Source organism: Molossus molossus, unplaced genomic scaffold (genome assembly GCF_014108415.1).
Source record: "Molossus molossus isolate mMolMol1 unplaced genomic scaffold, mMolMol1.p scaffold_m16_p_10, whole genome shotgun sequence".
Lineage (NCBI taxonomy): Eukaryota > Metazoa > Chordata > Mammalia > Chiroptera > Molossidae > Molossus > Molossus molossus.
The window spans coordinates 19,089,177-19,115,743 of NW_023425345.1; the positions used below are offsets into that span (position 1 = coordinate 19,089,177).

At 37.0% G+C, this 26,567-nt stretch overlaps 1 protein-coding gene across 2 annotated transcripts in view; it reads left to right on the plus strand.

Moving 5' to 3' along the window:
- NTN4 (netrin 4) overlaps positions 1-26,567 on the plus strand; it is a 128,689-nt gene that overhangs the window by 94,071 nt on the left and 8,051 nt on the right. Inside the window, exons 6-8 of one of the 2 annotated variants that reach the window (XM_036252618.1) lie at positions 17,174-17,387; positions 17,747-17,862; positions 25,288-25,356. In XM_036252618.1, the coding sequence (XP_036108511.1) occupies positions 17,174-17,387; positions 17,747-17,862; positions 25,288-25,356 (399 nt within the window). The remainder of the gene's footprint in view (positions 1-17,173; positions 17,388-17,746; positions 17,863-25,287; positions 25,357-26,567) is intronic. The other variant, XM_036252617.1, reaches the window with a different exon arrangement.

The window sequence follows — 26,567 nt, forward strand, 5'->3', positions numbered from 1 at the left end:
TGTGATGCTCCCAAGAAGAATCTTTGTGTTTGCCTGTTTGCTCAGACCTCTATGTAACAATTACTTCATTCTACCTTTAGGATGGTTTTTCTTTCCTTTCAAATTATCTTAAAAGTAAACATTTTAAATTAGTAAAATCCAGAATACCTTACCACAATGACACATTTAGGAACCCATACGCACCTTCCATTTTTCATTCTTGTGCCTATGTCCTGGTCTGTCTCAGAAAAGGATTTTTCTCAAGGGTCAAAGACATTTCTTTCAGTAGTAACTTATTGGACTTTTCTTTCAAACTGTAGTTTTAGAAAGCTACATAAGTTTATTTCATGTCATATAAACAACATAGACATCTTTGTTTCATATTGAAAGTAACTGTGAGTGATTCCATAATAGAATCAATTATGAAGTATCTGTTTTTGAAAAGCAAACTTTAAATAGATCAGTTATTCAGCAATAATAGTTGGGAAACTTGAATCTCAGTTTTTAAAACAATCTAGTATAGCCCAGCTGGAGTGGCTCACTAGGTTGGAGCATCATCCTGTGCACTGAAAGGTTCCCAGCTCGACTCCTGGTCAGGGCATGTACCTGGGTTGTAGGTTCAATCCCTGGTTGGGCCACATATGAAAGACAACCAATATATGTTGCTCTCTCACATCAATGTCTCTCTCTTTGCCCTTCTCTCTCTCTCTCTCTCTCTTTCTCTCTCTCTCTCTCTCTCTTCCTGCCCCTCCCTCCACCTGTCCCTCCCCTGCACATGTCTTTGAGTGAGAACGAAATAAATAAATAAAAATCTAAAATCTAGTATATAAAACAAGAGGGTTAAGAAGTGAACAAGAGGAGATTCCAAAATGGTGGCAGAATGAATGGAAGCTATACAGACCATCTTTCAGGACCAAACTGGAATTACAACTAAAATAAAGACAAATCATTGGGAAAAAGCAACAGAAAAGCAGCTTGCAAGGACCATATAACCAGGAGGACAGAATCGATCCTGGTAGGATTTCGGAGGCATGAGAGGCAAGGGAGCCCAAGGACAGCAGTGGTCTTAGCTATGAGCAGAGCTCTTGGGGTTAAACTCCCAAGCCCACTCCACAGCGCAGAGAGCCGGGACAGAGAGCTGAAATAGCCACAGATACTCACCTTGGGCTCCAGCAGAGGGAGGGCGGACTGGACTGGAACTGTGTAGGGACACTCTGTATTTGGAGGACACTCGAGCTTTTGCTCAGTTGTGGCCATGCAGGACGGTGGCCATGTTACTCCTTCCCAGGACTTTTGGGGAGAGGCAGCAACCCCTCTCGCAGAGATTCAACCCCACCCAGGTGGGTCACTGAAATGCAGATTAAGGCTTATTAACAACTAGCATCTGCCCCACCCTCAGGAAATCCCCTTACGCTGAACACCTGAGGGAGTTTTTCATTCAGCTGAGAACCCAAGGCTCTTCAAGTAACTGAGACTAATAGCCTCCAGGCAAAAAGCTAGAGGATAACTGAACCATTCCTGGGCCTGCAACTGTACCCAGGAAAGTAAGACTTGACAGCAGTGTTTAACATGGGTCCTCCCACGCTCATCCAAACCCAGTAGAGGGAGCCACAAACACCAGAACACCAACACCCACAGGGAAAACTTGGTAGGCTCCAAAACCCACTGAGATAGCCAAAATGATGAAACAAAAAAACAAATCCCAAATGAAAGAACAAGAGACCTCTACTGCAGACGAGATAAATGAAATATAGTTAAGCAAGTTAACAGAGCTAGAATTCAGAGCCATGATCTTGAGGAAGCTCAACAGCATGAGTAAGGACATCAACACCATGAGTAAAGACATAGAAATGTTGAAAATCAACCAATTGGAAATTTAAAAAACCACCAAGAAGAAATCAAGAATGACATATCAGAAATAGAGAACACATTGGAAGATCTAAACAGCAGAGTAGAGGAAGCTGAGGATCGGATCAGTGAATTAGAAGACAGAGTAGAAAAAAATCAACCAATCAGAAAACCAAAAGGGGAAAAAAAATTAAAAACAGGAAGACAGCCTAAGAGAACTGTGGGACAACTGGAAATGTAATAATATTCGCATCATATGAGTCCCTGAAGAAGAAAATGAGCAAAGGTTAGAGAATATATTTGAAGAAATAGTGACAGAAAACTTCCCTAATTTGGTGAAGGAAGAAGGCATTCAAGTTCAAGAAACACAGAGAGCCCCAAGTAAGAAGAACTCAAACAGGCCCACACCAAGACATATAGTAATTAAAATGCCAAAAATCAAAGACAAAGAGAAAATCCTAAAGACAGCAAGAGATAAGCAACAGGTTACCTACAAAGGAACCCCCATAAGGCTCTCAGCTGACTACTCAACAGAAACACTACAGGCCAGAAGGGAATGGCATGAAGTAATCAAGGTCATGAAAAACAAGGATCTGAATCCAAGACTACTCTACCCAGCAAGGCTATCATTCAAAATAGAAGGTCAAATAAAATCTTCCCAGACAAAAAATGGCTAAGGGAATACATTAGCACCAAACCAGCACTGCAAGAAATGTTCAATGGACTGCTGTAATTAGTAGAAGAAATAGGAAGAAAAATAGAACCACACTAAACAAAAATGGCAATAAATAAGTACATATCAATAATCACCTTAAATGTAAATGGATTGAATGTTCCGATAAAAAGACAGAGTAGCTGATTGGATAAAAAAAGTATGACTCATATATATGTTGTTTATAAGAGACCCACCTCACAACAGACTCACATAGGTTGAAAGTGAAGAGATGGAAAAAATCTTCCAAGCAAATGGAAAGGGAAAAAAAAAAAAAAAAAACTGGGGCAGCAATACTCATATCTGATAAAATAGATTTCAAAATGACGGCCATAACTAGAGACAAAGAAGGCCACTACATAATATTAAAAGTATCTATTAAACAGGAAGATATAACCTTGGTAAACATATATGCACTCAATATATGAGCACCAAAATATATTAAAAATCTTCTGGCAGACTTCAAAGGAGAAATCAACAGCAATACAATCATAGCAGGGGACTTCAACACCCCACTGACATCACTGAATAGATCCTCTAGACAAAAACTTAGCAAAGAAACAGAGACTCTAAATGAAGGACTATACCAAATGAATTCAATAGATATCTACAGAGGATTATACCCCAAAACTACAGAATTCACATTTTTGTCAAGTGCACATGGGACAATCTCAAAGATAGACCACATGTTAGGACACAAACTAAGTCTCTACAAGTTCAAGAAGATTGAAATCATATCAAGCATCTTCTCAGATCAAAATGGCATGAAACTGGAAATCAACTGCAACAAGAACATAAAAAGACATTTGAACACATGGAGATTAAATACCATGTTATTAAACAATGGGTTACTGAGAAGATCAAGGAAGAAATTAAAAGCTTCCTGGAAACCAATGAAAATGAACACACAACAACACAAAAACTACGGTATGCACCGAAAACAGTTCTGAGAGGGAAGTTCATAGCACTACAGGCCTACCTCAAGAAACAAGAAAAATTTCTAATAGACTATCTAACCTCACAACTTAAAGTACTAGAAAGCAAACAAAAAGAAAACCCCAGAACAAGTAGAAGGAACAAAATAGTAAAGATCAGAGCAGACAATGAACTGAGTGAGAACCTCAGTGAACTTAATGAGGGCCTCAAGAGCATAAAAAAGGACCAGTCAGAAATTATGGATGAACAGTCAGAAATGAAGGAAGCATTAACTGAAATAAAGAATAATTTACACAGATTCAATAGTAGAGTACGTAAATCCAAGAAGCAAACCATTGATTTGGATTATAAGGAAGCAAAAAACACCCAATCAGAACAGTGAAAAGAAAAAAGAATCCCAAAAAATGAGGATAGTGTAAGGAGCCTCTGAGACAACTTCAAGCGTGCCAACATTCACATGTTGGGGGTGCCAGAAGGAGAAGAGAGAGAACAAGAAATTGAAAACCTGTTTGAAACAATAATGGCAGAAAACTTCCCTAACTTGGTGAAGGAAACAGACAAACAAGTCCAGGGAGCACAGAGAGTCCCAAACAAGATGAACCCCAAGAGGCCCACACCAAGACACATCATCATCAAAATGCAAAAGGTTCAAGATAAAGAGAGAATCTTAAAAGGAGCAAGAGAAAAGCAGTTAGTTACATACAAAGGAGTTCCCATAAGGCTGTCAGCTGATTTCTCAAAAGAAACTTTGCAGACCAGAAGGGAGTGGCAAGAAATATTCAGAGTGAAGAAAAGCAAGAACCTACAACCAAGATTACTCTATCCTGCAAAGCTGTCATTTAGAATCAATGGCCATATAAAGACTTTCCTAGACAAGAAAAGGTTAAAGGAGTTCATCACCACCAAACCATTGTTATATGAAATGTTAAAGAGTCTTTTTGAAGAAAAAGATGAAATAGATGAACAAACAAAATGGCAATGAATTCATATCTATCAACAATGGAATCTACAAACAAAATGAACAGGCAGAACAGAAACATTCTCATAGACACAGAGAACATTTTGTTGGTTGCCAGATGGGAGGGGGGTTGGGGGAATGGGTGAAAAAGATGAGGGGATTAAGAAGTACAAATTCATTGCTAGACTGACAAACCTCAAAGGAAAATGGGTTGGGGGGATGGGAAGAAATAAACCAAAGAACTTATATGCATAACCAATGGACACAGACAACAGTGTGGGAAAAGGCGGGAGGGGGGCAGGAGTGGGGAGGAGGGGGTCAATGGGGGGAAAATGAGGAACATCTGTAATACATTCAACAATAAAGATTTTAAAATCTTAAAAAAAAAAAAATTAAAATGATCAATGAAACAAAGAGCCAGTTTTTCGAAAAGATAAACGAGATTAAGGGACCCTTAGCTAGACTCACCAAGAAACAGAGAGAGAACTCAAATACACAAAATCAGAAGTGAAAAAGGAGAAGTAACATCTGACACCACAGAAATACAAAGGATTGTGAACAAATACTTTGAATAATTATATGGCAACAAATTCGACAATCTAAGCAAAATGGACAAATTTCTAGAAACACATAGTCTCCCAAAACTGGATCAGGAAGAGATAGAAAACTTGAACAGACCAATAACAACAGAAGAAATTGAAGATGTAATCAAGACTCTCCCCGCAAACAAAAGCCCAGGCCTGGATGGCTTCACAGGGGAGTTTTACCGAACATTCAAAAAAGAACTAACACCCATTCTCCTCAAACTATTTCAAGAAATTGAAGAAGAAGGAAGACTTCCAAACTCATTTTATGAGGCTAGCATAATTCTAATTCCAAAACAAGAAAAAGACACTACAAAGAAAGAAAACTACAGGCCAATATCCCTGATGAACATAGGTGCCAAAATCCTGAACAAAATACTAGCAAATCGGATCCAGCAATACATCAAAAAAATTATTCACCATGACCAAGTGAGATTCATCCCAAGGATGCAAGGGATGAATCAATATTCGCAATATTCGCAAATCAATAAATGTGTTATACCACATAAACAAAATGAAGGATAAAACCACATGATCATATCAATAGATGCTGAAAAATCATTCGACAAAATCCAGCACCCATTTCTGATAAAAACACTCAGCAATATGGGAATAGAGGGATCATATCTTGACATAATAAAGGCCATATATGAAAGACCTACAGCCAACATCATACTCAATGGGCAAAAACTAAAAGCATTTCTCTTAAGAACAGGAACAAGGCAAGGATGCCCACTTTTGCCACTCTTATTTAACATAGTACTGGAAGTCTTAGCCACAGCAATCAGACATAAAGAAAAAATAAAAGGGATCCAAATTGGAAAGGAGGAAGTGAAACTGTCATTATTCGCAGATGACATAATATTATACGTAGAAAACCCTAAAGACTCCATCAAAAATCTACTAGACTTAATAAATGAATTTTGCAAAGCAGCAGGATACAAAATTAACATCAAGAAATCGACGGCAGTCTTATACACCAATGATGAACGCACAGAAAGAGAAACTGAAAGAACAATCCCATTTACCATCAAGGCAGAAAAATTATGATACCTAGGAATAAACTGAACCAAAGAAGTAAAGGACCTATTTGCAGAAAACTACAAGACATTGACAAAAGAAATAGAGGAAGATATAAAAAAGTGGAAGCACATACCTTATTCATGGATTGGAAGAATTAACATCATTAAAATGTCCATATTACCCAAAGCAATCTATAGATTCAATGCAATCCCCATCAAAATACCAATGACATACTTCACAGAACTAGAACAAATACTTCAAAAGTTCATATGGAACCAAAAAAGACCCCGAATAGCCACAGCAGTCTTGAAAAAGAAGGACAAAGTAGGTGGGATCACAATTCCTGATATCAGGTTATACTACAAAGCCACTATAATCAAAACAGCCTGGTACTGGCACAAGAACAGGCATCTAGACCAGTGGAACAGAACAGAGAACCCAGAAATAGACCCAAGACATTATGCTCAATTAATATTTGACAGAGGTGGCAAGAGCATACAATAGATAAAACAACCTCTTTAATAAATGGTGTTGGGAAAATTGGACAGCTACATGCAAAAAAAAATGAAACTAGACCATCAATTTACACCATGCACAAGAATAAACTCAAAATGGATAAAAGACTTAAATGTGACCCGTGAATCCATAAAAATCCTAGAAGAAAATGTAGGCAACGAAATTTCAGACATCATACACAGCAGAATTTTCACTGATACATCACCTAAGGCAACAGAAACAAAGGAGAAAATGAGCACATGGGACTAACAAACTCAAAAGCTTCTGCACAGCAAAAGATACAATCATCAAAATGGAAAGGCAATCCACTATATGGGAGAGCATAACTGCCAATGATATATCAGATAAGGGGTTATTTTCCAATATATATAGAGTACTCATACAGCTCAACAAAAGGAATACAAAGAACCTCTCCAAACAGGACATACAAATGACCAAGAGACATATGAATGAAATACTCAACATCACTAGTCATCAGAGAGATGCAAATTAAAACAATAATGAGGTATCACCTCACACCTATCATAATGGCCACCATCAACATATCATCAAACAAGTGTTGGTGAGGGTATGAAGAAAAGGGGACTCTAGGACACTGCTGGTGGGAATGCAGACTGGTGCAGCCACTATGGAAAACACTATGGTGTTACCTCCGAAAATTAAAAATTGAACTGCCATTTGACCCAGTGATCCCACTTCTAGGAATATACCCTAAGAAGCCTGAAACACCAATTAGAAAGAATATACGTACCCCCACGTTCATAGCAGCACTATTTACAATAGCTAAGATCTGGAAACAGCCCAAGTGTCCATCAGTAGACAAATGGATAAAAAAGTTGTCGTACATATACACAATGGAGTACTATGCAGCTGTAAGAAAGAAAGATCTCTTATCCTTTGAGACGACATGGAAGGACCTGGAAAGTATTATCTAAGCAAAACAAGCCAAGCAGAAAAAAACAAATACCACATGATCTCACTTATTTGTGGAATATAATGAACATAACAGTCTGAGGAATAGGGTAGACCCAGAGACGTGGAAGTAGGGTATAGACTGACAACCCTCAGAAGAGGGGGTGGTGGGGGGAAGGAAGAGATAAACCACAGAACTTATATGCATGTACGTATAACCAATGGACATGGACAACAAAGCTGGGGATGGGGTGGGAGGGATGGGGAGGAAGGTGTCAATGGGGTAAAAAAGGAGAAACATCTGTAACAAAAATAAAAATTTTTAAAAAATCAACACAATAGCCCTGGCCGGTTTGGCTCAGCGGTTAGAGCATCGGCCTGCGGTCCCGAGAGACCAGGGTTCGGTTCCCGCTTAGGGCATGTACCTCGGTTGCAGTTTGTCCCCGGCCCTGGTTAGGTTGTGTGGGTGGCGACCACTCGATGTGTCCCTTTCACATCGATGTTTCTCTCTCTCTCTCTCCCTCCCACTCTATCTGAACAAAATATAAAATTAAAAAATGTCCTCGGGTGAGGATAAAAAAAAAAAAAATAAAAATAAAACAGATATAAAAAATAAAAATAAAAAATCAACACAATAAAGACAAAAGGAAAAAATAATAAATTTTAAAAAAGAGAGAGAGAGAACTAGCACATGGCAGGTGTCGCTCAGTGGTTGAACATTGACCCATGCACCAAGAGGTCACAAGTTCGATTCCCCATGAGGACACAGGCCCAGGTTGTGGGCCCAATCCCCAGTGGGGCCATGCAGGAGTCAGTCTATTAATGTTCTCTCTCATTGATGCTTCTATCTCTCTCTCCCTCTCCCTTCCTCTCTCTTTAAAAGAAAAATTTTTTTTTAAAAGATAAAAAAAGAGAGAGAACTAGCATTTGTTGAGTGGTTACTATGGGCCAGACACTGTACTGAGCAACTGATATAAGTTATCTCATTTAGCAATGTTTATGAGTTAGGTGGTGTCTTTTGTACTTGATAAATGAGGATGCTGGGGCTTAAATTGATTATATAGTTTGTTCAAGTTTATGCAGCTGGTCAGAGGCAGGGCTGGGGTTTGAATCCAGCTTTGTCTTACCTCAACGACTTTGAGCCAAAGACCTACAAAAATCCAAAAACCTTGATTCCACACTGTGACCTACTTGATGAAAACAAAATGAATTAATAAAGGTGGAAATAATCAGATATATATATTAAAGCCAAAAATAATTTTTAAAGAACTTAGATTTTTTCAAAATAAATATCACTTGGAATTTTGAGTAAGAGCCTACTTACTGATAAAGAGCCATGTAAAGTTTGAATATAAAAAAATTGCATTTATCCTAAGGATTCTTAGTACAAGAAAGGTGGGGGTAACTGGAGAGTGTACCAGACAGACCAAAAAATAATCAAGAAAGGATACTAATGAGTAAATATAAAAAAGGATAAATATTCTCAGATCAACTAGGAAACTTCTCAGAGAGAATATAACTTTCTACATACTCAAAAAAGTATAAGGGGATATAGGGAGTGCCAAAAAATAATTTGCTTCCCTAGAACAAAGAGTCATGATTAGATATAATTGGATGAAAATGAGGAAAGGAATTTCAGATTGATTAATGTGACAAAAATTTTTACTGCCAGTGAGAAGCATTTATAGGTGGGGAATGTCTCCTATAGAGTTAGAATAAAGAACCTTTATTACAAACAATAAATAATAAAACCCGACTGAGTGAAGCATTAAATGTAGGAAATTGTTTCACACTCATGTAGGAAACAGTCTTCCACTGGCAAGATCAAGAGTAATCTGTTCTACTTGACCATTTTAGTTTTCTATGAATTTGTCGTCTTGTTTAATTTTTTTCTGTTTCTAGTATCTGAGTATTTCAAATGCTATAATGCTAAGATACTAAAAACCTATAAAATAAATAGTATGAGCCTTTTAGGAGGTTTAGATATAAATCATTTCATATTTGTTGGTTATTGAGAGGTACATTCATTCATTCATTCATTCAGCAAAGATCGAGTGAGTCCCTAAAGTGGGTCTGTTATAGTCCTAGGTTTGAGGATTCAGAGATAAAAAGATGTGGTTCTTACTTTCTAGTACTTCACAGTGTACTATAGAAACAGCAGTGAGGCAAAGAAAAATCATAAAGAGATTACATTGGAGGCCAGAAGACTATCTATCATTAAGAAATCATTATTAAGTGACTATAATTCATCTATTTTTATTTTATTTTATTTTTTAAATCCTCACCTGAGGATATTTTTCCATTTATCTTTAGATAGAATGGGAAGGAGAGAGAGAGAGAAACATCAATGTGAGAGAGACACATCAATTGGTTGCCTCCCACATGACCCCAACCAGGGCCAGGGACTGAACCAAAACTGAGGTACATGCCCTTGACTGGAATCGAACCCGAGACTCTTTGGTCTGCAGGTCGACGCTCTAACCACTGAGAAAAACTAACCAGGGGATTAAAAACTCAACATAGATTTACTCGGTGGTGTCCATGTGGCAGGCTTATTATAGTCATTGTATATAAAATAAGAGTCCCTAACTCCATGGAAATAGACTATAAATAAATTTACCCAAGTAAATATGTACGTAATTGAAAACTGCAATAAGTGTTATGAAGAGAAGGGTACTATGGCGGGTTATAGCAGGGATTAGCAACATCAGTGCACAGGAGAGATCTAAGATAGATGGAATAAATAAGGATTCTTTCTCCAAAGGAAAAAGGAGTTAGGGATGACCTCAATTCCTGGCTAGGTGCCTGGTTGGGTGGTGCCTGAGTGGATTGGGAATACAGGAGGCTTTCTTCAACAAAAAGATAATGTTGTGACATATAACCAAATTCTTCAAAGCAAAATACAGTGTCCAAAATTATACCAAAAATTTTCCCTATAGTAAAATTTGTCTATATTCTCAAAAGTACTTTCTTCACTTTTAACTAAAGTAGCAACACATGAATATAAAATTGGCTATTTAGCTGTCAAAGAATTCTGAGATATACTCAGGAATAAATAGTAACTGGCCCAGTTACAACTAGTAAACAGGAAAGGAATAATATAAAAATCAAATTTAGGGTCTGAGCAGAGGACACATAGTGAAGCATTAAAAATAAAGGGTATGACTTGTATTTATTTGTGTTACTCATTTAAAAATGTATAGGAGACAGTAAATATACTTTAATACTTTACATTTACTTTTAAAGCATTAATTAGAGGCAGGAATGTCTAGATTTCATGCATAAGTGGATCTTCTTTTGCATGGGATGTACAGTAACTCAGGAAATACTGCATTTCAGTAAGTAAAAAGCAAGTCTTAATTTAGATTATTCTCTTCTTAGACTTATTCTAGCATAACTTATTAGAAATTAACATACACCTTGAATATCATAGAACTAGGTATCTTTGAACACAATGCATATAACGTTTAATGGGTGAATAGAAAACTGTTCCCTAGGTTAATAAAGGGGTAAACTATATTGCCTATGACAGAATAAAGTTTGTTTACATTTTTCTCTTTATTTTTTATTGCTATTCATCCACTAGCAAAAATAGTTGGTAGTAGAAAGAAAGGAGAAAACAGTACCAAAAAGCTAGAAGATTTCATTTTATCTAATATTTAACTTCACACTTAATATAGTAATAACAGTTCATATTGCCTCCTTTCTGTTTACAGTTGCATTCAAAGTCATCTCCTTTAACTCCTGGTCCTCTAAGAACCTCCACAGGCAGCTGGACAGCTTTCAAAATAGCTTTGACATGAAAAATTCCCCTTCAGAAACCCTGTAGGGCCCTGGCCTTTCCAGGAGAAAACAATGAGGGGAGCCTGGGCAGCACACTGAAGGAGTGGCCACTGTGCAGTGGTGAAAGGGCTTGACCAACAGCTTCTTTCCCAGCTGAGGGCCTTGAACTTTGAGTTCTGTTTTTAGAAAAGCTAAATCAGAAACAAATACTTTCAGGGTATTTTGCTCCCAGCGTAGCTTTTACTAACAGAATGGCCAAAGCTAGAGTCACAAGGTAATGCCAGGGAATCCTAACAGTCTAAAAGGGCTAAGATGCTGAACACAACTAGGTCTTTCTACAGCAAGTTTGCCATCATGGATCACTCTGAGTGAAAGACTTGCAGACAGACCCCTAGAGTTCCAGGGAACGTGGGAATAGAGATGAAAAGACAGCAATGGATTCCTGTGATTCCACCACCAAAGGCTTTAGCAGTCTCATCAGAATAAAGGAAGCCCTAACTTTTCTAGTATGTTCCTGCCATTTTGTACATACTTATGTTTACAGAGGCTAACAGCTGTGACTCTTGTCCTACATTACATTGTAGGGTACCTTCCTATAAGCAGCAGCACCATAGATCATACACTACGTTTTCTCAACATTCTCTGATCCACAAAAGGACAGTAATAGCAGATTGATTTTTTTTTTTTTTAATCCAAAGAAAGGAACATGTAACAGGAGAGTTACCTAATTATATAGGACTTAGAATAGTCAAGAAAGCTATTTGCCACCATCTTCCAGGTGTAAAGCAAGGGATTTCAGCTTATTTTGAAAGGCAGCTTGATCATCAAGTTCTTTCAAAACAACCCTTATCTGCAACGAGGCAGTTACTGCTCTTTCCTCTGTGTTCCCATGTACCCTGGACTACACTGTTTTAACATTTACTGCCCTGTAATTGTGCGCATATTTCTCTTCCCTTACTGAAGAGTTAGTGACTCTGTATTCATTTTTGTATCTTCAGCCCCTAGCATAGTTCATGCTAACTCTGAAGTTCAAGAACTCTTTGATGACGGTGTGAGTGAGTGAATGAATGAATGGCGGGCATTTTTAAAACCAATGTTTCATCTAGATAATAATAATATTTCTTCTTTGAGCATTTGGTGCCCTAAATGCCTGCTACATTGCTCCACACATACACTACCTCATTTAATTCTCACACAGACCTGTGGCATACGTATTATGTCTTACTTCATCAGTGAGAAAAGTGAGACTTGAGGAGGTTAAGTTCACAAAAGAATAAGCCTCAGAACCAGATTTGAACTCTAATCTGACTCCTAAGTTTGTGCCCTTACCAACTCTATTCTACTGTCCTTGTTTTATTTTCTATCTTCCTAAGAGATATTACAGATAGTTTTCAAATAGCTGTATTTATTGTCAGCATTTGTGATTGAAACAAATACTAGTTCTAGAGCCTTACAGATGCATAAGGTTACTTAAAAATGTGTTCACAGATAGGTTTCCTGGTAGAATATACTCTAGAGCAGCTAAATGTCTTAACTCTTTTTTGTAAATGCTCTATAGAGAGAAAGTGCTTCACATAAAGGTATATTGCTGCTTCCATATATCTGTAAATATAATATGTATGACATTTAGCAAGTATCTAAATTCATTATTTGAAGGGAACCTGTTGTGAAATCGTTTATAAAACTACCCACTTCCTCTACTGAATCTATTTTGACTGTTTTGTAGTATTATTTCAGGTTTTCTTATAACAGGACATATCAGTACAGAATAAACTATTTTAAATTAGTCATCTGTATTTTTAAAGAAATCTTGTGGCAAAATTTAGAAATTAAAAATGTCATTTTAAGTAATTTTTTTGTTGTTAATTTGGTTGTGAAAGCAATTTAGGACAAATGTTTACTGTTGGGTTTTATGTCTAACAAGAAAAGACAAAGCCACAGTAGGATTTATGTCACTCCAGTTGGGTTGTAACTTTGACATTCATCGTAATGAGTAGGTAAAAATTAAGTGCTTGAATTGCACTTTAGAATCACCAATCAATAAGAAATATATGTTGGAGAATTAGAGCCTGAACCAGAATCTAAAAAAAAACCTCTTATTTTTCCCCAAGCAAGAAGGAAATATGTTTGCATTTTGGAAGAAAATAAGAAATGAAGATTATGTGTGTCAGATATTGCCTGCTACACAAACTTCAGGAGATAGGTATGCAAGGCAAGCCTCGGTGTGCAGTCTGAAAAAGTATTCTGTGAAAGATGTCAGGGCCTTCTGCCTGGAGCTAGTTCTGCATAGTTTTCAAGCGGTATTTTTATCTTGTAATTATGTAAAAAGTCACATTGACAGAAATCCACTAGCACAATGTGATAGAATCACATTCTTCTCTGGCCATTCCTGAAATGTGTATAGGTTTTAAAATATATGGTAGTACAGAGAGGCTAAATCCTAGAAAGGCTTGGATTTTCTATTAGAAGAAAAGATAATGGTGGTGGTGAAATGCCATACATTACATTAGATGTGGGTCCTATGACATCTTCCTTCTGGTTCCCCTATCTGCTGTCAAGAACCAAATTGACTTAACTGGTTTACTCACATCAAAATGATGGAATGTTTATATTGGATAAGGTGATTTCCTTTGAAGTCATCACATAGCACTTTGATACATTCATGTTATATAGTATACATTCTCTCCGAATGTATGATAAGCTTCAAACTTCAACTGCTTTCCACTCAGTGCACACTCCAGACACACTGAACTTCTCACAGTCCCCAACAGACCATGCCCTTTCACATATGATTCCTATAGCCTGAATGTCCTTCAGGTCAATTCTATAAATGCTTATCTGGGCATCTTCCAGACATTGTTCTGGGGCCTAGAAAACAAAAATAAGATCAAGATCCTTCTGTCAATGAGTTCAGAGTCTACAAGTGAGGGAGACAAGCATATAAACAAATAATAATGATGTACAGTGATATACACAAAATGGAATATATACAAAAAGCAGAGGCAACAGAGAGGAGAGAGTGGCCAACTGTCTGGAGGGAGTGGGACAAGAAAGCATGTCATGGTCCAGATGGACAAGGTGGCGAAAGCAATGCAGGCATGTCCACGGACACTGAGGCATGAAGAGCTTCCCATTTTCAGGAAGCAGCAGGAGCTTCCACACATAGTGCAGAAACTTACAATGCAAAGAGGATGAACTGTACACTTAAAAATGGGTAAGATGGTACATTTTATGGTATGTGTTTTTTACCACAATTAAAAAAAATATTTTTTTTAAGTATTTAAAAGAAATGCAGTGGGAAGAGTATCTAAAGACCAGGTTGGAATAAGCAACTGCCTATCTCCCCCTCCTTTTCAACTTGCAAAATCCTACTTATCTTTTGGATCAGCTCGGATGTCTAAATGATCCCTCCTTTGTGGTCCCTGTGTGATTCCCTCAGCCTGTGTTCCCTTCCTCTTGGCTCATGTAGCACTTTATATAGACTTCTATTGGAGTACTTATCAGTGTATGGAAATTCTTTATTTACTCTTCTGTTTCCTGAATGATACTATGAGTTTCTTAAGAGTTGGCACCATTATTTATGCAAGCACAGATCCTACAACTCTACAAGAATTATTGATTGAATTAATTAGTTAATTCACTAGTCATTAATCATGTGCCAGACACTACCCTGTTTTACATGCATAATCTCCTTTCATCCTTACAACAACTGTAATGAGGGTAAATACTGTTCTCATTTCCCTCTGACAGACAAGAAAACTGAGAAAATGAGAGGCTAGGTATCTTGCCAAAGTCATAGTTAGTAGTTGAGCTTTGAAGCCAGATTGAAGCCAAACTGAGATTTTAATGACAAAGAAAATCAATAAAATACGTTTCCAAGGGAATAAAGGGTAGTGGGATCTAGGTATCAATTGAGAAGACTTAGCAGGAATAGTTGACCTAGAAGATGTCAGGCTCTGTGCATGAACCTTGCTAAAATGATTTCATTTAAAATAATTTCATCCTCATGGTAAAGAAAAGATTATCCAGAGAACCTTAAAAATTAATTTAGATTTTAGAACAAGTGATTATGATGAATTAAAAAGTCTGAGGATATTTTTGGACAGCCACTGTAAGAAATTTTATTTATTAAAAAAAAAAAGGCCAGGTAAAAATGAATAAATAGGGTTAATGATCATCAGTTAGGGGACCCAACAGAGGTTAGGGTACACAAATTTGTGATGAACCCAATAAGTACATTTTTAAAACTTTGCTCAACTATTTTTGCTATCCCAGGAACAAAGAAAGAATTAGGGATTGTCATACTGTGAGTAGTGAGCAATTGTGGAAGCTGGGAGAGAGCTGAGGGGAAGGACTCTTGGTTAATAGCAAGAATTTACAGAAAAGGCTGCTCATAGGTTGTAGTTTGAGGAGCTAGATTTGACTTCACGTGTCTGAGTCCATACAGGCTACTATAACAAAATACCACAGACTAAGTGGCTTAAACAGTAAACATTTCTCACAGTTCTGGAGGCTGGAAGTCTGAGATCATGGTGCTAGCAGGTTGGATTCTGGCAAGAGCTCTCTTCCAGGTTTCAGACTGCCAATTTTTGTTAGAACATCATGTCTTTCACAGAGAAGAGAGCTTTTTGCTTTTCATCCTCTTTATAAGGGTACCAATCTCATCACTCCCCAGACCATATCCAAACCTCTCAAAGGTCCCACCTCCAAATACCATCACGTTGGGGATTAGGCTTCAACGAATGAATTGGGGTTGTGGCATAGATATTCAGTCCATAGCACATGCAAATTAAATCCATCTTTCTTCCTACATCTAACGTGAACCCTCTCAGTTATATAAGACTGGAGACAACCAACCAACATCACTATAAATTTATGACTTTAACCTCAAATGTGGTCTTTCTGCTGCCTGGCTTCACTTCCTAAGTCTCTCATTCACTCTTCATTATCTCTCTCATCTGATGACTTTGCTTCCTATTTCATCTAGAAAATATAAACAATCAGAAGAAAAATCCCACCAGCTCCCACCACTGCATATATCCATTCACCTGTATCCATGTTCATATGCTCTGCCTTCTATCCTGTTACTATGAATTGACCATGCTCCCACGCAAGGCCAGTACTTACTCTTTTACACCAGACCTCGTCCTTTTTCCCTTTCTCAAGTGTGAGCAAGTATTCCTCTAACAACTCTCTCTTTTGGTCACCAATTTTTCCCTTTTTACTGAATCATTTCCACCAACATCAAAGATGCTATAATTTCTCCCATCTTCAAACAAAACTCATATCTTCACTTGTGCTCATATCCCCACTCGGTTTTAGCTCCCACCACATTTGTGTGCCCTTATAGAAAGAGGTGTCTCAAAAGAGGTGTCTGTTCTGAGGCTCAACTTCCGCTACTGCCATTCTCTCCCAAGTCTTCTTCAGTTAGGTTTGCTACTCACTATTTCACTGAAACTGTTCCTATCAAGGACACCGATGGCCTTCATGTTGTGAAATGCAATCATCCATTTCCACTCCTCATCTTCTTGCACCTATTAGCATTTGACACAGTTGATGTTGCCTACCTCTTTGAAACGTTCTCTGCTTGGCTTCCAGAGCACCATACTCATAATTTTTTTTCTTTATCATGAATTGCTCTTTCATTATCTTCATTCCCATCACCCCAACAAAATCCATTCATATTTAATGCCTTCAATTTTGTAATAAATTATGTGGTTTGTTTTGCAGCAGACATGCTTTTCTGATTTTATCTTCTTATATATAATTTAATTAGTTTTTATTCTCCGAATCTATGCCAACTAGCTGAAGGAGAAGCCTCAAAGATATGCTGTGTGGTGAAAAGAAGCCACTTTGGGATTGACAGGCTCCATCTCCACAATCCAGTCACTCATCAGTGCTTGTGTGTCATCTCTTTTGTAGTGTGTTCCTGCCATCCAGTTGGATCAGCTGTCCTTCCTTTCAGCTCAGTGACCTTCTGTGACCCCAGTAATGGTGACTGCCCTTGCAAGCCCGGGGTGGCAGGGCCACACTGTGACAGGTGTATGGTGGGATACTGGGGCTTCGGAGACTACGGCTGCAGGCCCTGTGACTGTGCAGGGAGCTGTGACCCTCTCACAGGAGACTGCATCAGCAGGTGAATGCGCATGGCTCTTGTTCTCATCTATGTGTTCTTCAGAGTCTTTAGAGGATCTGGTAGTGATATGGAAAATCGTGCATGCCATCAGTGGAGCAAAGATGTCTTTGCACATCTCTTCAAAGAATTTTTGTCAAATTGAGATTCAAGCCATTTGTTCTTGCAAGATTCTAGAGATGGTCTAGTTCATTTTGCAAAATAAATTATTCTTAATAGTAGGCCCTTAACACACTGTTTATTTCTGAAAGTGAAAGGATGGGAATGTAGCTGAAAAGGTTTAAACCTCTATAAATTTACTTATTTCATTCAAGTTCTGAGAAATTTCTTAATAATGTCTTCTTCATTTTCTGTTTTATTAGCAGCACAGACATAGACTGGTATCATGAGATTCCTGACTTCCATTCCACGCACAATAAGAGTGAATCAACCTGGGAGTGGGAGGATGAGCAAGGCTTTTCTGCACTTCGACATTCAGGTGAGACAATAGCTGTAACGTATTTCCAGGTCTGGTCTTGATAAACAGTGATTCATAACAAACCAGAGAACAACTTTTAGATCCTAAAGGGAACTCTTTAGTTCTGACATTTAATAAAGTAGGGACCCTCATAAGTATAAAACTATTCAATATAACTAAGGGGTATTTTAATAAGCTTTTGTTTGTTTTTTATTATTAGAATACATAAGTAATTAGTATAGAAAATTTGGAAAAAGCAAAACATCGCAGTAAAAAAACAAATTGTCACCCAAATCTCATTATCTCACTGTTAACACTTTAGTGTATTTCCTTTTCTTACCTAGTGTAACAATATATACAAAGCAGAGGCTAGCTGTGAACTCATTTTTATAACTTTTTACAACTAGAAAACAAAAACAATTTTACAAACTAAATATAAGTCAAATAATAAAACTCAAATTAACACTAATTGCATATGAAAAATGATTTTTACTGAAGTCAAAACACATAAATATGGTTCTTTGAACTTACCAACTCTGTGCTATTATTTCCTCTGACTCAGTTTTCCTATGATGTTTCTGTTTCTTCTTGTGAAGAGCATGCTGTGATATTGGTGGGAATACATAATTTCTGTGTTCATACTGCCTCTATTCTTTTCTCGTAGAAAATCAAGTGGTTCTATTTAGCACCAACCTGCTCCTTAACATAAATATAAAAGCATGAAATCTGTCAGCATTTGGTTGTAAAGTGCTCACCAAATAATCCAAATTAACCTAATATAGTTTTAAAAATATTATTAAATGTTACAAATGCCAAAAATGTTATATAAAAACTCATATACATACCTTCTAGTATTACCAAATCTTACACTTTATCATAAGTTTCATTTTTTTATTTAAAATTTAAATTGTTACAGATGTCATTTTTTTAAACCTAGATATGTACATTTTTTTAGTTTCTCTATTCTATTATATTAATATACTACTTTTTATTATCCCATTGTTTGCCATTTAAGATATTTCCAATTTCTAGTTTTACACTGTTGTATATAATGCTACCGTGAATGTTCTCTTATCTGTGACTTTGTGTACTTGAGAAGGAGTTTCCTTAGAACAGGGGCTGGCAGACTATGGGCCTCAGGCCAAATCTGGCCTGCCATCTATTTTTCTACAGTCTGCACCCTCTACCTGCTCTAAGGCTTAAATGGTTACACTTTAAATGGTTATATAAGTGCCTACATAATATCTTTAATTTTGCCTCTTGGCCCACGAAACCTAAAATATTTATCATCTGTTCCTTTATAGAAAAGGTTTGCTGACCCTTGTTCTAAGGTACAACCTAGACACTGTTGGGCCATGGATGTGTTTACTGTAAAATTTACCATATATTGTTAAATAGCTCTGTGGAGTGGTTGTATACATTTGCATTCCACCAGCAAGCTGTGACATCCTGTTGCTCCACATCCTTATTAGTACTTTGCATTTATTTAACAAATTTTTATATGGTACATACAAGGGTCCAAGTACCACTCTAACTCATTAATTCAGGCACAGTTTAACTCAGTTAACAGTTATTGGACTTCTGAAGTTAACGTTATCAAACTTCTCGATTTTTGCCAATTTGATGAGTATAAAATGGGATCTCACCAATTGCATTTTCTTGATTACTAACAGGTTTGGTAACTTTTCATGGTTTCTTGGTCATTCAAGTTTCTTTTTTTTTTTTTTTTGTTAATTGCCTATTTTCAATTTTCTTACTAATGTGTAGAAGTTATTTATACATTCATTCCTTCATCCAACAAATATTTACTGAGTACTCATACTGCATGCAAGTATTTTAAATATAGTAATTGAGCAAAACAGACAAAAATCCCAGCCTCTAAGGAGTCTTTATTCTTGCAGAGGAAGACAGCTAATAAATAAGTAAAATATTTAATATAATGATGTTTGGTATAATAGAGAAATAAAACAGGTGAGGGATAAGAAGTGTTTGGGATGGCATACTTTTAAATAGAGTAATCAGAGAAAGTCCTATAAAAGGTGACATTTGAGAAAAAATCCTGAAGGGGGTAAGGGGGTTAACTATATAGATAACAGAGGAGAAAAAAACTTATGCAGAAGACACACCAAGTGCAAAAGCCCTGAGGTAGGACTAGGCCTGACTTATTTCAGAAACAGCAAGGAGGCCAGTATGGCTGAAGCAGAGTTAGAAACTACAATGTTAATACATTCTCTTAAAGAACTTATGGACCCTTCAAGAATCAAGAACCCAAATTTGAGAAACATTGGTATTTGCAATTCCATATCATGACTTTTTCACTTTACACAATCTTATAATTTTCCTAAATAGTTTCATTTTAATTCACAACAGAGAAGAAGGTGGGAAGGATAGGTAATATGAAGTTGTCGTATTTATCTTTCCACATTGGAAAAAGAGAAAATCTTATTCATTCATTATTTTGCCTTAATGCTACATAGTGTGAATTCTGATTTTAATAACCACTTTTGAAAGTTTACTTCTATTTTGCTAATACAATGATTTTCCTAATTCTTCAACTTTGTCTGCTAAGCCAATCCATAAAAATCAAGTTTTTAGGACATTCATTAAGCCAGTCCTCATGTTACTAGGGAGCTGGCAGCACACTAATTAAGCACATAACGTGATAGCATCAGAATGACTCCAGACTCTCATGTTCACAGCAGCTGTTAGGTCTATGATGTCCCCAGAGAGCCTCTGAAATTCATCTGGATGAGCTCCAGATTACAGAAGACATTGCTCAGTTTCCTCTAAACAGCAATATTCCAGTTGGTATTGAATAGTACTCCTGCACACCCTTTTTCCATAGAAAAGTGATAATTTGTTTCCTAAGCACTGTGACTTATTCTCAGATATATGTGCCTACCTACCATAAGTTTTCATAACTAGGAATGTGATACCTATACCAACAAGATACTCTTAATTTCTACCACTTCTACAGTACAACTGCTTTTAGTACCAAAGAACTGTAAACAATGTTCTCTCTTTCTCTCTTTCCCTTTAACGTTCTTCTTTTTTTTTTTAGTCTCACTCTTTTAATGAAGTTTATGCTCATAAGACAATAAAAATAATGAATAATAAAACCAACCAATCTTACCCAGCTATTTCCCTTGTGGGAGAGTTGCATGTGACATATTTTCTAATTCTAAATTACTTCGGATACATAAGCAGATGAAACACTAACATGCCCTTTTCAGATTTTCTTTACCATTTATTTATTTTTTTAAATTTCTTAAAACCAAATGTAAAGTATAATCACCCTTTTACCCACATTTCCCTGGGTCTCACACAAGGTCACTCTCATTTAATATTTGATGAATGTTGAGGGGAAGGTAACTCTGTCACCTACAGTTCATGACATAAAAGTTAAATCCAGTGTCCAAAATCTTAAACAGGAAAATAAGCCAAAATTTTCTAGTAATTATCCTTCCCAAACATTATTTCCCAAGAGACTCTACCTCATTCCCATGTCATACTCAATTTGCTTCTATAATATCATTTTTATTTCCATTCTTATTCTCAATTTGAAAATTAAGATGCTGACTTCTAGCACAGGTTTCTTCTTAAATGTCTTCTTCTTTATTAATTAATTAATTTTTTTTTTTATCCTCACCCGAGGATATTTTTCCATTTTTTTGTACAGATAGAGTGGGAGGGAGAGAGAGGAAGGGAGAGAGAGAAACATCAACATGAAGGGACACATCGAGTGGCTGCCACCCACACGACCAACCAGGGCCGGGGACAAACTGCAACTGAAGTACCTGCCCTTAGCGGGAACCGAACCCGGGTCTCTCCGGACCGCAGGCCGACGCTCTAACCGCTGAGCCAAACTGGCCAGGGCTATTAATTTATTTTTGTTACAGATGTTTCTCCATTTTCCCCTCGCAGACACCCTACTCCCTATCCCCGCCCCCAGCATTGTTGTCTGTGTCCATTGGTTATGCATACACGCATATAAGTTCTTTGGTTTATCTCATCCTTCCCCCTGGCCTTCCTCCTCTGAGGTTTGTCAGGTAAGACAACATTCTTGGTGGCATTATATATTAACAGTGAAAAACTGGAAATTGGAAATATCTTAAGTGGCAAACAATGGAATAATAAGTGGTATATTAATATAATAAAGTGGATAAACTAAAAAAAATATACATATCCAGGTCAAAAACAAAAAGCCATTTATATCTATAACACTTTAAAATGTAAATGAAAAGGGAGTATTGGAAAAACAGCCAAAGAAAGATCTTTAAATAACAAACGCATGTTCTTATAGGCTGAGGGACTAAAGAGAAGAACATAATGTTGAGGAATAATATATGCCATTTGGAATTCCTTTAGGTTTTATAGCATGGTAGTTACCATACTCTTGCTTTGGTAGCATTATCAGAGGCTGGGGGCTGTTCACTTAAGTTACTACAATTTCTGAATGAGTAATCCTCTCTGCTGTGTTTAGATTAAAAGCAATATTTTTAAACAAATCACAACAGCTCATATTAAGCAAATTGATTTCTCTATTTAATTCCACTGTGATTTTCCACCTACAGATTTCATTTCCTGATTCCTAGAGAAGCTTTAGTTAGAACGAACAAGTCCCTTCTTTCCCTGTCTCACCAGAATCCTACTCTCATTTCTACCTGAATGTTCTGTCAGCATCTCTAATTCATTCCATTCTCCTCATTGTGGGCCTCTGTTGTGTTTTGCCTACCAGATTAATTTCCCCTTATTTCCCACTGTTTCTGTGGTAGCTCAACCCATTTTTTTCCTTTGGTGAGCCACTCTTCCCTCATTTAATAGACTTGTGGAGAGGATGTCCTCTCCCTGGAATTTGAATCTTTTGCTGAAAGTGACAAATTCTGAAAATGATTAGAGTTCATGATATCGACTGTGAAGCCCAGTGGTTCCTAGATTTCAGGCACTCTCCTGATTCCTGTCCTTTCCAAGTTCCAGTTCTTCAGCTCTTTCTCCTCACATGCTTCCAATAATTAAGTTAGACAATTGATTGCTACCAAAAAAACCTTAAATTATACACCCCTGAAGTGCTCTCCTTCTCCTAACTACCCTACTTCTTTTAGTGACACTGCAATCCTCTCTGTCACCCTGGCTGAAAACTTCAAGTTTGTTTTTATGCATCCTCTTCCCTTACCATTGAAAAGACCTGTAGACCCTATTTCTGCAGCATCCCTCAATATTCCTTCCTATCTAGATCTTTAGCTACCTCTCAGACCCACATTCCATCTGACTTAGAGAGACAGTATAGTAGAAAGACCAGAGGCTTTAGACTCTCCCCAACCCAGGCTTAAAATCTGGCTTTTCTACTTATTATCTATGCTACCTTGAATATGCTAATTAATTACTCTGAGCCTTCACTTTTTATTTTATTTTTAATCCTCATCCAAGGACTTACTCAGAGAGAGGATGGAAGGAAGAGGGAGAAAGAGGAAAAAAAAAACAAAACATTGATATGAGAAATATCAATGGATTTGAGAGAGAAACACCAATCAGTTGCCTTCCATATGTGTCCAGACCAGGGATTGAACCCAAAATCAGGATATATGCCCTGACCGGGAATGGAACCAGGAATCTTTTGGGGCACAGGACGATGCAACCACCGAACCACTCCAGCAGTGCCATTTTTAAATTTTTTAAATGATACTTATCTCATATGGTTATTGTAAATATTAAATAAGATCATATGAATAAAATTTGTTATATAGTTTATGGCCTTTAGTTGGCACTCAGTTTAGTTATTGTTATCATCAATTTCACTAGCTTCTAATTGGTCCGTGACTTCATTTTCCCTCTATTCAAATATTTTTGTTATGGTAATGCCAAATAAATTTTTATATACACACACACATATATTTAATTTCAGTAACTTCTTTAAACTGATAGCTTTGAAAATTCCCATTTACCTTAACTGCACATCAATGAAGGTCCTCCGTGATACTTTCTACTATTCTCTACTCAGTCTGTACCCCAGAAAAACAGAACCACTGACTTTTCCATGAACACACTCTGCCCCTTCTCTCTTACATATTATTTTGCTCATCCTTTTATCTCTATATTTCTGTCAAATTTCTGTATGTTAGAATGTTATATGAGTAAATAAATATAAAACACTTGCAATAGTGCCAGGCACATAGTAAGTTCTCCTCAGTAAATGTTACCTGCTGTTTGTACCACTCGGTGCTTATGAAATGCAAAGCATGAGGGAAAGAGGGGATGAGTGAGGGAAGGGGTAAAATGATATCTATTTGTTAAATCAGTAAGAATGAAAATCCTATCCATTCTGGTTCTAGGAATATAAAGATGAATAATACATAACAATTGTCCTCAAGGTTTTTAGTCCAGAGAGGAAATAGATACATAGATAAGTATGATAATGTATATATAGATTATGTACAAAGGCATTTTGAAAATCTTCCACAGGACCTGAAAAATCTCTCACACATAACTGTAATACATAATTTCAATTGTTGGTAGAAAATATCCCACTTAGCCCTGGCCGGTTTGGCTCAGCGGTTAGAGCGTCGGCCCGTGGACCAGAGAGTCCCGGGTTCAGTTCCCGGTAAGGGTGCGTGCCTTGGTTGCAGTTTGTCCCCAGCCCTACTTGGGATCATGTGGGTGGCAGCCACTCGATGTGTCTCTCTCACATCGATGTGTCTATCTCTCTCTTCCTCCCTCTTTCCCTCCTACTCTATTTGAAGATAAATGCAAAAATGTCCTTGGGTGAGGATAAAAAAATCCCACTTATTCATCAAATTCCATTTCAAATCTTTCTTCAGCAATGAAGCCTTTTCCATCTGCTCAAACATGAGCTCCACACACACACACACACCCGCCGCAAGCATATTGTACGTGTCTTATAACACTTATCACTGTTTATATATTGCTTTATTCACCTTCCTGAATTGTGAGCCTTAAGGCACAAATTGTGCCTTGCTTATATTTATATACTCTGAGGTTTATAGCACCATGTCCTGCTTACCACTGGGGCTCAATACATTCTTTTAAATTTCATGGCATTACCTTCTAAGGTCTGTCTAACTATTTTATTTGACTTTCGTCGTGGTGAACATTAATTATAAAAATATAATTGTTTTTCTGTAAGTTATCTTTCAGTTCCTTTCCATTAGCAAGGACTATATTTATCACAACATCAATTACAAGCATTAAAATATATCAATATTTCTACATTTCTATATTTCTCTTAGGTCAATACTTCACTGGAAATAACTAATTCAATTCAGAAAGTAATCATTTCTTTTGAATGACTTTTCATTGTTTCTTAGTATTTGTGGATTAAGTTGTATAAATCACTCAAGCCTTGAAGAGTTATGTTACCTGGATTTACTTGATGATTTTTTTCCCTTTATTTCTAAATAACTAACACCATTTCTCGTGCAATTTCTGTAGGTAAATGTGAATGTAAGGAACAGGTGTTAGGAAACTCCAAGGCATTCTGTGGAATGAAATATTCATATGGTGAGTTTGAAGCCCTTGAAAACTTCTGAGAATCTATTCAAACTAAGTACAAAGAGTGTTCTAAAAAATGTGAGGCCTGGTGTATGACATTCTCAATATATTAAAGCATTAGTCTTATATAATAATTTTAAGCACAATATTCTAATCTTGGCCTAGATCTTCCTAATAGAAATGGTTTTGAATGCCCTGGTAGGGGCAGGAGGCTTGTAGAGCAAGGGCAAGGTTATCCTACCATAAGGAGAAGAAGCGAAGGACAAAAAGAAAAAATGACACATAATTCTCCCTTATGGATAGTTCCTGTCTCAGTAATCTAAAAGGGAAGTCTCTAGCCACTTAACAATTCCTGTGGCAGTTTATCAGGTAATACTAAACAAAAATACATTTTTATTTTTTACTTTTTTGTTAATCTTCACCCAAGGATATTTTTCCATTGATTTTTTTTTTCCTTTTATGGAGCGTGGAAGGAAGGGAAGGAGAGAGAGAAACATTGATGTGAGAAAGACACATCAATCGGTTGCCTCCTGCACAGCCCTGGTTGGGGGTAGAACTTGTGTGCCCTTGACTGGGATTTGAACTTGCAACCCTTTCGTCCATGGGCAGATCCTCTAACTGCTGAGCCAAACTGGCCAGGGCTAAGCAGAAGTCAATTTAAAGCAGTATTTCATAAAGCAGTATTTCAAGACCTCAGGCACTGGATTCAGACCTATATGGGTTTGATTTCTGATTGATTGGGTAGTTAACTTAATCTCTCCAGACTCTCTCATATATAAAATAGGGATGATGCCATCTTTTCCATGAATGCAATTTTTGAAAAGCACATTACCTTGCACTTACTAGATGCTCAGTAAATGTTAGGAAGGAGGAAGAGAATGTGTATTTCTGAGGAGTAAGAGGATATATGCTGAGATGAGCTGTCTGCCTGAGTTTTTCCCTGCCCTCCTGTATACTCTATGTTCCTCTGCCTTTCAAGTACCAAGAAAATGGAGCATATAGATAAAGAAAAATGTCACTGCCCTAAATGAAGACTGTTACTATCTTCAAATTCTAAATAACTTTATGTTTATCATTAAATCTATTAGAGATTCCTTATCTTGCCAACATATTCTTGACTAGCGTCTGGGCTCTTTATTGTTCCATAATTTATAGGACTTGAAATATGCATTACAATGAAGAGAAAAATTTAAGTCATGATTTCTGAAACCAATTATTTA